At 41.0% G+C, this 13,397-nt stretch overlaps 1 protein-coding gene across 8 annotated transcripts in view; it reads right to left on the bottom strand.

Annotated features, from left to right (window-relative positions):
* Window positions 1-13,397, bottom strand: part of LOC132095534 (cordon-bleu protein-like 1) — a 51,441-nt gene that overhangs the window by 24,065 nt on the left and 13,979 nt on the right. The window contains exon 1 of one of the 8 annotated variants that reach the window (XM_059500629.1): window positions 7,932-8,048. The exons of 6 other annotated variants lie outside the window; for them this stretch is intronic. In XM_059500629.1, coding sequence (XP_059356612.1) covers window positions 7,932-7,948 — 17 coding nt within the window. In that variant the 5' untranslated portion in view covers window positions 7,949-8,048. Of the gene's footprint in view, window positions 1-7,805; window positions 8,049-13,397 lie in introns of those variants that run through there. One more of the 8 variants, XM_059500630.1, reaches the window with a different exon arrangement.

The raw sequence follows: 13,397 nt of genomic DNA, 5'->3' as shown, positions 1-13,397 counted from the left end.
AGGACCCGTCACTATCTTCTTCGTCTTCAGTTGACTGTTTTGTTTGAAGCGTGCATCTGAGAAACGACCAAAACGGTAAGAGCGTTTCCACTAGCAAGGCGTTTAGACAGTGTGTGCATCCGTGTCAGCGTTATCTGACACCCGATGACACGCACACTCTTTGCGTCTCTTGTTTGGGCGAAGAGCACGCGCGCGATGTCCTTGAGGGGGCGGTCTGCGTGCAATGCGAGCGTTTCTCTCTGAGAAAGCTCCACTCTCGTTTGTCTCTCTTTTCGAGGAAAGAGGGACAGCCATCTGGATCCCGCGGCTCAGGTCCCGCCGTTGCCGAGGCACGGAGAAGAATGAGCTCGTGGGGATCACAAATGGATCTCGCTGAGGAGTGTAGAGAGGGACCTTCCTTTTCACACTCTCTGGCGGCGAACGAGAGCGAACTTCGGGAGGCAGATGTGGTATCATTAACCCATTCTGACACTGAAGTTAGTGCTCTGCTGGGTTCTACCCAGGAAGAGCAGGAGATGTCTGAGAGTGGTGAAGAAGCTGAGGCTGAGCCTTCTCAATCCTCCTGTCCCGCGTATGAGGAGCTGTTAGAGGTTATGGATCGCGCCACGGCAAAATTAGATTTGCCATGGAAGCGTGCCAGCAAGGTGGCGCCACGAGGTCGCCTCGCTGAGCGGTACTTGTCTGACCATAGCCCTCCAGCCCAGGTGAGCCTTCCATTCTTGCCTGACTTACATGCAGAAGTCGAAAAGGAATGGAAGAGGCCGTTTTCCTCTCGCATCCACCGGTTTCAGCATACGAGCTATGCTAATATCGAGGGCTTGCATGAGAACGGCTATGAGAGGATGCCCCCTGTAGAAGAGACGCTGGCTTGCTATCTCTCTGTGGGGCAAACATCCTCTCTTAAATCTCCCGCTTTGCCATCTAAGCCCCTCCAAGATACATCCCGCTTAAATGGCAGGTCATACGCGGCAGCCGGTCAGGCTGTGGCTTCACTGCACACGATGGCGGTGCTCCAGGCCTACCAGGCTGACCTGCTGAAGGACCTGGATACAGGTGAGGGCCTTTCACCTGACCAGGTAGCCGAGCTGCGCCGCACCACAGACCTCTCTCTCCGAGCTACCAAGCAGGCCGCCTCCGCCATGGGCAGATCTATGGCGGCCATGGTGGTGACGGAGAGACATCTGTGGGTGAACCTGGCTGACATCGGGAAGGAAGAAAGGGGGTTTCTTCTCGATGCTCCGGTCTCGCCTTCTGAGCTTTTTGGTACCTCCATCGAGATGGTGGTCGGGAAGTTCAGGGAGGCAAGGGCGCGCTCAGCGGCCTTTAAATCCTTCATTCCACGAAGGTCCAGGTCCGAGCCCGAGCAACTCAGGGATCCTGGCCCATCTCGATCTGAGGGTCGTAGAGGGGCGCAGAAGGCTAGTGTTGCGGCTCGCGCTCCTCCCCCGCCTAAGGGCAGGGGCAAGAGGAACCGCGGGTCACGGAGCGGTAAGCAGGGTCTGAGGGACGTGATTCGGACGAGGCAGCGTCCTCGCCCGGGTCAGAGCGGTAGGATGACCTAGTAGCTCCGGATGTTGTTAACCTCTGTTTTTAACCTCTGTTTTTTGTCCTCCCCTGCCTAATTCCCCTGTAGCCACCAGCTTTCCACCTGATCGAGGTTAGGTGGACGGTCTCTCACATAACAGTCTCCTTTCTGGACCTATGATGTTTTGGTTGGTTCTATGTTCATAGCAACCGCCTTACTGACGGTCTGGACCAGAAGGGGGCGCCCCGCAGCGGGACTCCAGTACAGGAGGGTGGGTGAGTAGGTAACCCTTGCTCTACCTGTTTATGGACGTTATGTTGCTGGGGGTTATATGTCTACTAACAATCTCTGTGAGTTTCCTTTACAGTAGCTAGGTGGCCAAAGAATTGGCACAGCACTGCAGGGAATTCCATAGATGTCCGGCCAGGTCACCCTGAGGGGCCGCCTGGCGCATCCGGGGAGGTGGTGGTTACGGCAAGAAGCTCTGTATTTACTGCCTCAGGTGATGCTCCCCTCGCCTAGAAAAGAGGGTTGGAGCTCACCGCTCCCGTGCGATCCAGCGCCTCTGCGATGCTTGGGAACCTCTCTGTACACACGCTTGCCTGTGTACTTTCTCAAAGCCACATAGTGGTCAGTGTGCACGTTAACGCTTTGCGCACTGTCTGAAATCCACGTAAAGTGGTAAGTGTGCACGCAAGACTCTGCGCACTTTCTAAAATCCTGTATGGTAAGGGTTACGCGCTCCGCTTCGTTCCCTTTCTCGGGATGATTCGCCCCGGTGTTCCTTGGGCTTCATCCAACCGGTGTGTACTTATTGTACACCCCAAGCCCCCTCAACTTGGGGGGGCTGTGTGGGCAATTCTCGGGTAGTTCAGCAGCGCTCCCCTTTTCTGAAAGGGTCACCTATGAGCATGCTGCTCGGAGCTCGGAGTCTTCCTCTCTTGGGAGACTGATTCCCGGTTCTTCAGAGCGCTCCAGTACCACATACTGTTTGAGATGCTCTGTGAGAGCAGACATCCTGCTGAGGCAGGGGCTGAGGCCTCCAATTGCTCTGCTCCCGGGCCATTCTTCTACGAGCTGCTCTGACAGAGTCCCACGAGAATCCCTCCTTAGAACAGTATTTTAAATCCATGTTATGGTAAGTGTGCACGGGAGTCTTTGCGCACTTTCTAAAATCCACATTGTGGTAAGTTCGCACGCTAGTCTCTGCGTTCTTTCTAAAATCCCTAGATGGTAAGGGCTTCGCGCTGCTGCTTCGTGCCCTTTCTTGAGTTGGTTTAAGCCCCGTTCATCTTGGGCACCACTCCACCTAGGTATCCTCGGATACCTATCTAGAACAGGGCGCCGCTACTAGAGTGCTGTGGGGACAGCCCTTTCGGCAGGTTTTTGCGAAAGCTAGCAGTAGCCCCTGTGTGACAGGCAAAGACTTGGTAGAGGAAAGTGCCAGGCTCTTAGCCGTATCCCTTTAAAGGAATCTCTGTGATTCCAAGCCTTTAGCTCTACCCCGGGCCAGGGCCCTACAGGATAAGTTGGGTATGTAGCTTAGGCCTTTGGCCGTAAGGGATAATGTCATAAGGCAGCCGTCAGACCGTCCCAGGGGCGACTCCCGGTGAAGAGAAAAGCGGTAGAGTTGGTACTTAGTGTTTGCCATGATTCTGGTCTGCACTCCTCTCAGCATGGCGGCGTGGGTATACTGTTCCCCATAGTGTCCCCTCAGAGGACGCAGTTCGAAGTTCCCTTGAAAGGGAACGTCTCAGGTTACGAATGTAACCATGGTTCCCTGAGAGGGAACGAGACACTGCGTCCTCTAGCTCCCTGCCATGCTTCGGACGCAAGCTTCACGAAGAAGATAGTGACGGGTCCTACGGGTGCGTATTTATAGTCGCGCTGGTAGTGACGTCAGAGGCTGTCGCCGGCCAACACGTTGGCGTTTTTCAAAGTATGCTTCAGACACGGGTCACGACGAGGTGTTCCCCATAGTGTCCCCTCAGAGGACGCAGTGTCTCGTTCCCTCTCAGGGAACCATGGTTACATTCGTAACCTGAGACGTTTTATAAGATTAATTGAATTTATCTATGCTGTGATCAAAACACCAAAATAACAATGCGACATTGCAGACTGATTTGCTGTTGAAGTGATCCCATTAAAGTTACGACAAGGCATGAAGATATCAAAATATATACATTAGCAAGACTTTCTGTAAAGCTGCTTTGGAATAAAATTGACAAAGCGTGAAGAAGAAAATCAAAATTGATCAATGATAGGTGATCAATCGACCTCAACAGTATTTTGGCCCACAGAACATTCATATATGACTTGGTAGAAATTACTCAAATTTAAAAAGATGTCAACATTGTTCGTGTGATGCCTTCATTCTCAAAAAATAAAAAATAAATAAAACCCCAGAAAAGTAAACTGGCCTCGAATGACATTAATTATGGGTTCACATGCAGTGAGTGTAAACATGGTTACAGTGAATTACTAGCTGCAGAGCATAAAACTACTAAAATGCAGTTTTTGAGACAATTAGGTGCTATAACATTCAATTTTGCATAATGTAGCGTCTAATATAATATTACTTTTGTACACTTCATGCTCAATATAAATTCCTGAACTAAAACCAATCCTCATCTTACCTTTCTAAATACCTTTTCACGTCTGAATATTCCAGATATGTGATGCATGTATTCTAGTCAATCTGTACATAAGTGACATGAAAGACACACACGTGGCAGCAGTTTTGCTGTCAGCTGAATTTGAATGAGAAAGAGTTTCACAGAAGCATCTGTCAGCATGCATTGTTTGACTTATTTTGTTGACATGAGAGCATTGCAAACATGCAACTGGCTGCAAACACAAAAGCTGACCTGTTGATAAATATTTTTTAAGGGGGGGAAATCTGTGGAATGGCATGGTACAACGTGTTATTAAACACCGTTTTGAAGCTGAAAGCATTAGCAAATAGGTCAAAAGTTTAATAAACAGATTGTGTGGAAGTTTGTGAATGATGGATGTTTTAACTTTGTGGGAAGTGTTATAAGTACAGTAGTTCTGTGGTTGTTTGGGTCTAGATATGACTAGGAGAGGATGATTCCAGTGAGACATTTTGACCCTGATCTATCACCATCTCAGAGCGGTGAATGACACAGCAAGCGTGTCTGAGCTTGACTGTCAGAGGATCGCTCCAGATCTAAACTCATTCATCATCAGCACAGACAGCTATCATTAAACACAGCCACACCTCCTCAAACTACAGCTCTTACAAACACACATGCAAACATACGATTTGCTCACACAAGCAGCAAAAACCGGATCTTTTGCTGTATCCTACTCTTTTATGAAGAAAAATAAATATATCACATGAAATTGACTGCTCATCAGCTTTATCCAATACACACTTGTAGTTGGTTTGAAATCCAATTACCAGTTGATTTTCAATAGAGAAAATGTATTTTCTAAGAAGATTTTATCATGTAGAGCATAAAGTTTGTGGTCAGTAAGATGTTTTTTTCCATTTCTTATTATCAGTGTTGAAAACAGCTGTGCTGCTTCATATTTTTGTGGAAACAGATACTTTTTTTCTGTCTGTATATAAAAACATTTATCAGAAATTTTGATTATTGCCTGATGTTTTTGTAACATGTTTTTTTGCATGTCTTTACTGCCACTTTTGATAAATTTAATGCATCCTTCATAAATAAAAATGAATTTTTCCAAACCAAAAAAATCTTACTGATTACTACTATTATATACATTATGTAACATTTATACTTTATATTTACATTTGTATTATACACACACTTAAGACACAATACAAGCAATAATAATAATATTAATATACATTCTTCTAATATATATGGCATTATTATTATTATTAGCACCTTATACAGTATGTATATACTGTAGTGTGCGCAGTGTGAACAGCCTTAGAAACTGCTAGAGAAAGCAACTGTACTCAATTAAGTCGGGTGAACATGATGTCATTTAAAGAAAATGATTTAATGGCCAACAGAGTGAAGTAACATGACTAATGTGTCAGTGAATGTTTGCAGACATAATTTAATTCATTAGTAAGCCAAACCCACAATGTCTCAGTGTGTAACTCAGAGTCATTCGGTCACATGTGAACACTGCAGATCACACCTCAACTTTCTTATATTCAAAACACCTGTTGAGAAAAAAAAAGCAAGGCGAAGCTTCAAAGCAGGCAGTCGTGCGTTTACTGTACAGAACACAGATCCTAACGCTGGGATCACAGCAATGACCCGACACACACAACAACATTTAGACCATCTCAGATCAAAGACATCAGTAAACTCAGGCCAGGAGGCTCATTTCTAGAATATTTGAAATACCAGAACGGACCACCACATGCTCTGCTTCAAAATGTGAATAAATCACCAATAGATCTGTGTAAAATACAAACTGTAATGCTAAATAAAATAAAAAAAACAACAACAGTTGTGCCAAATCAATGAATGGGAATAATGAAAACACTTATATTTGACCTTCTCTGTGTAGATTATAGTTTACTCTGAACATCAACCAACATCAAGAGGTGCATCCTGGGATGCATTTTAAATTCAATTCAAAAAAATTTCTATATTAATTAATGAGCCAAAAAGAATACACGTCACACCTCTGTTTATCAATTTGCACTGGCTTCCAATAGCTGCTCGCATAAAATTCAAGGCATTGATGTTTGCCTACAAAACTACCACTGGCTCTGCATCCATTTACCTAAATTTGTTACTTCAGACTTATGTGCCCTCTAGAAGCTTGCGTTCTGTAAGTGAACGTCGCTTGATTGTGCCATCCCAAAGAAACACAAAGTCACTTTTACGGACTTTTAAATTAAATGTTCCCTCCTGGTGGAATGACCTCCCCAACTCAATCCGGGCAGCTGATTGAGTCCTTAGCGATCTTCAAGAATCGGCTTAAAACACATCTCTTCCATCTTTATTTGACCCTCTAACTTTAATACTCTTTATTCTAATTCTATTCTTTAAAAAAAAAAATCTACCTTTCTAATCTTTTTGTATTCTATTTTCTTTTCATTTATTATGCAATTATGTGTGTGTGTGTGTATATATATATATATATATATATATATATATAAGACCTCTAACACTCTATTCTTTTTCTATTCTATCGGTTTTCTTTTTATTTATTATATTATTTAAAAGCCCTTCCTACGTGTACGGTGTTAAGCAAACTGAGACTTGTTATAGCACTTATATCATTGCTCTTCTTGTTGTTTTTGATTGCTTCCATTGTCCTCATTTGTAAGTCGCTTAGGTAACCCAACCCTAATTCACTTAAACATTAATGTCATTAACACCCATTTAAACCTGAGATAAGCATTAATTACATCATTTACAGTAATCACTGTAAACTACTCATCAGGTAAGAGAGAGAGAGACAGAGACAGAATTTCACCTTCACAGGTTTACACCTTCCTACCTTTCAAAACTGAGGCAATGAGCTCTATGTGAATATTATGGGCCATTTCATCAGCGTTATTAAAGGCTGTGTGGTTCTGTGGGTGGCTACAGTAGCCTAATTCATGTTTACCTGACTTACTCAGCAAGACCACGTGCGTTATTAAAGCATTCAGAGGGAGAGTATGGCTATCTGGGCTCACCACAAATCTTCACTACACACAATGCACTGGGAAAAAAAACAACATCTAGAAGTTGTTCAGGGAGGGATCGACAAATTCCACGCATTCCGGCGCGCATTATTGCAGCTGCCATGCGAGGAGCAACAGTTGCAGCGCTGCGTGGAATTTCATTTTCCTAAGCTAACTGTTGTTGTGAGAGTGTTTCCACTAGGATAATCTGGAACAATTGAGCGGGGATTTCGCAGCATGGATGCGTCTTATTCAAGGCATTGTGTAGGTGACAGGCTCCTTCCAGTATTGGCCATTAGGGGAAAGGTGGGTTTGAAGGGCTGAACAATATCCAAAAGGCACCTTCCTGCTCCGTAACGGACTCCACCCGGGATATTTTAGGAACAATGCGGTTTAACTTCAGACAAACACTCCTAGTTGCAACCCAACAGCACTCACTGATATACAAGCACAGTTACTTATTTTCCAGATTAAATAAAACAAACGAATGGTCGTGTGACTGGTTTCGCAACCTAGTGTAAACAAGGCAGAATAAACTAACACATTGTGCGCCAAGTTACACGAACATGCACCAACAAGAGGCTTTGCATTAGTTACCTGCCCTACTGGTACAAGACATTAATTAATCAAACCCAGATTGTTTCTTACCTCCTGCGCTGCGGTGTGAAATTCCTCTTTTTAGACACCTCACATGTCCCATTGAGCCACACAGTCACTCAGAGAACGAGTAAGACACGACTAAAGAGAGTTTCTACCCAAAAGTGGCAGGCCTACCTTAAGGCCACGCCCATCTGATGACATCACAGACTCTCCATGGGCCTGTCAGAGAAACCCCTGCGATGAAGGCATGTGTGTGAATGTGTGTTGAAGTGAATGCGTGCAGTTGATCATGGCCACAGATGTGTAATCAGCTTTGTGTGAACTTAAGGGCTGGTTGGTAAAACAGCTTGGCATTGGGCATTCAGAGACTGATGAAACTTTGATAGAGTTACACTAATGCAATCAAGTCTAATCGCTTTCAGCTGTTTGCTTTGCTATTATCAAACCATGATGCAAGCACACACACCAGAACACGCTGATCCCAACAGAAATAGTAGTAAAGCACAAGCTTTTTAAAAGTTAAGAAAAGGACGTTAGTTGCAGATGTAAGCATTTATTAGAGAATTAATCAATTTCTGAAAGGCAGGTCCCAGTTTGCTGCATTTCCAGTTAATTTAAAAATGATTCAACTTTTTTCACACCCTTAAAACAGACCTTACTCATTCCTATCAATCAAATAAACAAAGTTTAACTATATACCAGTTACAAGTCTGCAAATTTGTTTTTCAAAAATCTATTCGGCCAAAAAAAAAAAAAAAAAGATTTATATTTTACTGCAATGCAATGAAATAGACTAAACAACAATAAAGCTTTTATGTATGCATGCGCGTATATATGTGTAATACAATTATATTTTCCTTTTTGAAATCTTTAAATATTTGTATGCGTGTATTTATACACAAATATTTAAAGATTATAGATTATATATAAGATCTAGATTATACATATATTACACACACCTCACACATATTTAAATGTATCATCTGTAATTTCAAATGTATTATTTCTTAAATATAGAAATCCAATAGCATAACTCCATCACCAGTTGCCCATATTCATTGCAGTGTCTCAAGTAATTACACTTAGAAAGTCCGATGTAAGGCACCTTTCATCTGTTTAAAACAGACCCAGTGATCGCTTGTGCAACTACAACAAGAGCAGCAACATAATACACAATTATTTGCTCACATTCTTGCTCAGGCATGTCAGGGCCCAGAGGTTCAATTAAACCTGCTAGAAGAACAACAACACTGCTCTTTTCCATCGCCTGTGATCTCCTTATTATCTGAGCTTTTCCTTGAAAGATGGACCTAATTATGTGATCCCCACGAGACACCACATCAGCTTCAACACGCTCCGAGCTGATAATAGCCTATTCAATCGGCGGACGAATGAAAATGATTGATTGAGCATCGGTTCTTCATACTGAAGAGAAAACACGTGACCTTTTCCGGGAATTCTGATGCAATGAAGATCTGTAAAAAAAAAAAAAAACTGCCTTTTATTAGACTTTCTGAATCATTTCAATTCATGTCATGACACCACAACATGCTTTTGCAAGAATTTTGTAATGAGTTTGTGGGCCTCTAATTCTCAGATGTGAGTGGGAGTTTCGGATGGAAAACTCTGCCAATGAATCTGCATTTCATCAGGTGTAGGGACTCCACGAAGTTGTCTAGATGAAGAGCGTCGCTCCTGACAGACTCACAAAAGGCGTAACAATGAGAAGCAAATCATCTTCTCCCAACACACAGCTGTGCTTCATGTGGTCTGTCTACCGGATTCATCTCTTTATCATGAGACTCATTCGCAAACAGAAGCTCGCAGTGACGCCAAACCAAACTGCTGCGTAGGAAGCAGCAGACTGTTTCACTAAATCTCCAGATTTCACTTCATGAGATAAACTGGCACCATATTCCAAACAATTTGGTGTCAGCCCGGCTGTCAGTTTTCAGCTCCAAAGGGGCTTTCACAAACACAGTTGTGGTTATGCGATGGAGAAAAGCTGTTGCAACTTATCGAAGCCTAAAGGGGAGTCGCTAACCTCAGGTTTAAAGGTGAAGTCTGTCATTTCTCCACCACTAGTCACTAAACGGGTTTCATGAACACTCGATCGGTCTGTCATTGATCATCCAAACAGATAGCCTCAACTATCTTACACTATTGATTGAGCCTTAGTTGACAGAAAAACACCCTTAAAGTACCATAACTGTAGTCCATTCAGCTAATCCACTACATTTCAACTACATTTAAAATAATGAAGTTTTTGTAATGAACAGAAATTACTGTAGGTTGTTACTTACTTTAAATCTTTGCATCAAGTTGTGAAATCTCATTAAAATAGATTTCTAAATATATAATAATACCTATAGTTATTTTTTAGTTAACTCATCTATTTTATTTTTTATTTGTAATTATCCATGTAATCTCTTTTTTTTTGGATGAAAACTGGTATTAAAATACTATACATTGCATAAATAAAAGGTAAAAGAGAACAAACTGAAATCGGTTGTTTTCAAAGCAAAGTAAATTTAGGAATCACATCAGTATGAAAAATGCATTCATATTTAGATATGCTAAATATTACATTTAACATTGTTAAAATTAATTAATGCTAAATAAATTCTTCATGTTTTTAACTTTAAGTGAAAATAAGATGACAGCAAAGAACACCTAAAATGTAAAAATAGGGAAAATGAGCTATATAAAAATATATATTAACTATACGTTTAAAAAAAATCTCTAATATGCCAACAGACTTTTCTTGTTTTTTTTTTATGTCCGTTCTCAATGTATAATAACTGAAAGCGGCAGCATTAAAACGGTGTCATCATTTACTCACCTTAATGTCACTCCAAACCTGTATGACTTGCTTTCTTCTGCGATCACAACATTGGCCCCTGCTGACTTTAACTGTATGAACAAAAAACACTGAGGCAGTTTCAACCACAGAAGAAAATCGCTCATGCAGGTTTGGAATAAAATAGTAAATGATGACAGAGATGTCATTTTTAGGCAAACTAACCCTTTGCCCTTCAGTCTGTTTTTCACACAAAGCTAGCATATGACTTCAGAAGACTTGAAATATGGGGGCAGGGGGTCCTTAAAAAGTAGATTCCTTAAAAAAAAAAAAAAAAAAAAATTGTATATTTAATATTGTAAATATTGATGGGATTTTTAATACATTTAATTTAGGAAAAATATATTTAAAAAAATTATAAATATAAAAGTATAGCCTTAAGTATCACGGAGATACAATATTTTTATTTTTATTATATTTCCTATTTAGATTTTATTACATTAAGTACTTTTTTTTTAATTGAAGCAAAACAAAAGGAACAAACAAACAAAGTCTTTATATTTTATTTTATTACAGGTAACATTTCCTCATTTAAAAATTTACTTTCGATAAAGGTATTTGCTAAATATGCAAATAACAAAAAACAGGCTTTATTGGTCTTAGTTTTATTCTATCTTCTTCCTTAGGTTTTACGTAACATGCAATAGTAAAAACATAATGAGTTTTTGTTAGTGCATTCAAATCTCATATCATATGCAAAGATGTTAGCCAATCATAGCAGTGGGCGTTTCCATTGACGTATCAGTAGTCACGCCCCCTCTAAGAGAGTTCAAATTAAATAGCTAAAATCTGGGTAGAAAATGTATTTTTATTTCTAAATTATGACTTTATGTAAAAATCATACATTATTATTATCCTATTTGACCTTTTAAAAAATAAATACTACTACGCTATATAATAATATCTACGCTACATAAATTTATCAGTGACTTATAAATTCTTCATTGTGCTTCATCAAAGTTGACTTTTCACTCAGCAGGAAGGAACTTAAAAGCAGGGAGGTTAAAAGTGTCCTACTGCCTGAAATAATCAGTAATGGAAAGTGGACAAAGGGTGAGGCCCCAAAAATTCCAATCATATGCTTTCAGAGATTACTGCCTCAGTCACGCAGCACATGCATGCTCAAACCTGATCCATAATCCTGAGTCTGCCGAAAACAACTCCATCCTGTCAAAGTTTACAGCGCCTTCTGAAGTCACAATCATTGTTCGGCCAGTGGAAACGTTTATTCAGCATGCTCCATTGAAGCGGCGCATCAGAAAGGCAGGAAGAGCCACTGACCCTCAGATCACAGTTTACTGTGATTTTGCAGTTTCCTCACACTCACAATGAGGAGGACCGGCTGGGGCCACGACCACGAGAGAGATTTTCTTTCTCCTTTTTAATGGCTTTCCAACACCCAGAGAACTAGTCGGAGTGAGATGTCGATCTTGCCAGTTTTCCTTTCCCTTATAAAAACAGAGGGAATGCTAAAAATGCTCACCGCTGACAGCTTCTCCCTGCAGATCTGCTGAAAAGGTGTGATGACCATGTTCGAAAGTATTATGTGGGTTACGCTTGCAAAGTGAAGGCTGCTGGAAAGACAAACCACCAGTGAGGTCTCTTTAATAAATCGCAATTGTTTCTCCTAAATGAGATTAAATGCAGAGATTTAGTAAATCGCATTTATGCATTTGACAGATGATTTTTATTAAAAGCGACTTGCATTGCACAGGGTTTCTGCAGGTTTTATGAAGATAAGTTTTAGGCCAAGCTGAATTAAATTGAATGGATAACAATACGTCAATGAATTACAACACAATTTTTTTTTTTTTTTTGCAGTGCATGCAAATTTTATGCCTTGACTTTTTCCTGATTTATAGCTTTTTTGTGGAAGGGTGAATTCGAGGGTGCATTTTATCAATTCATGCATGCCCTGGGACATCGCATTAAATGTGGCCAGTATGTGATGTAAAGGAAGTTCGATCATAGAGGGTTGTTTGACAGGCATATTCCCTGTGGACAGACAAAACACAGATCCAGAGCCACAGCTGGTAATATGGTAAGAGGTCGCTCACAGTAAACAAAAGCTGTTTAGAGAAGGCCATTACTCCCAAAGCATTGTGGGATGGGATGATAGAGAAAGAGAGATGATATTGGGGGAAGGAGAGGGAAGAAAATAACACAGTGACTCTGTATGTGAATCACTTCCTCTTTGCATGCCCTATTATTTCAAGCAAACAAACGGTTTTCTCTTGTACACAGACTGACACCACGTCTACACCGTTTAAACTAAATCACTCGCATTGTAATTAAGCCATCGACAATGGACATGGGGTGGACGATGAACTGGTTGAACCTGGTAGAAATGTCCATTTGAATAGAATTCGGATTAGTTTGGTGATTTGAGTTTTGATTCTATTGCGGTTATGCAAAATGTTACCATAAGACAGAAAATCTTATTATTTACTAATGCAATATTCTATCAGTATTTTTGATACTTTTTTACATGATACTTTTTATATTATACATCCCTCCCTACTTTCCAAGAACTGTGCTTATCCACTTCATCTCATTAACACTTGACAATAAACGTGATACACACAACACTACTACATATTTATTTAACACACATAATTTACATTTCAAAATTGCACCCAACATACAATATTTTGCATTTTGTATATTGTTTTTGCTATTTTGGACTGTCCATTTGTATATTATTATTATCGGTTTCTTGTCGTCACTGTCATTCTTTCGCACTGTGGAGCTTCGTCAGTAAAACAAATTCCTTGTATGTG

This window comes from Carassius carassius, chromosome 19, assembly GCF_963082965.1.
Source record: "Carassius carassius chromosome 19, fCarCar2.1, whole genome shotgun sequence".
Taxonomy (NCBI): Eukaryota; Metazoa; Chordata; class Actinopteri; order Cypriniformes; family Cyprinidae; genus Carassius; species Carassius carassius.
Note: the sequence above shows the minus strand (reverse complement) of the source record. Positions and strands in the feature narration are given on the sequence as shown.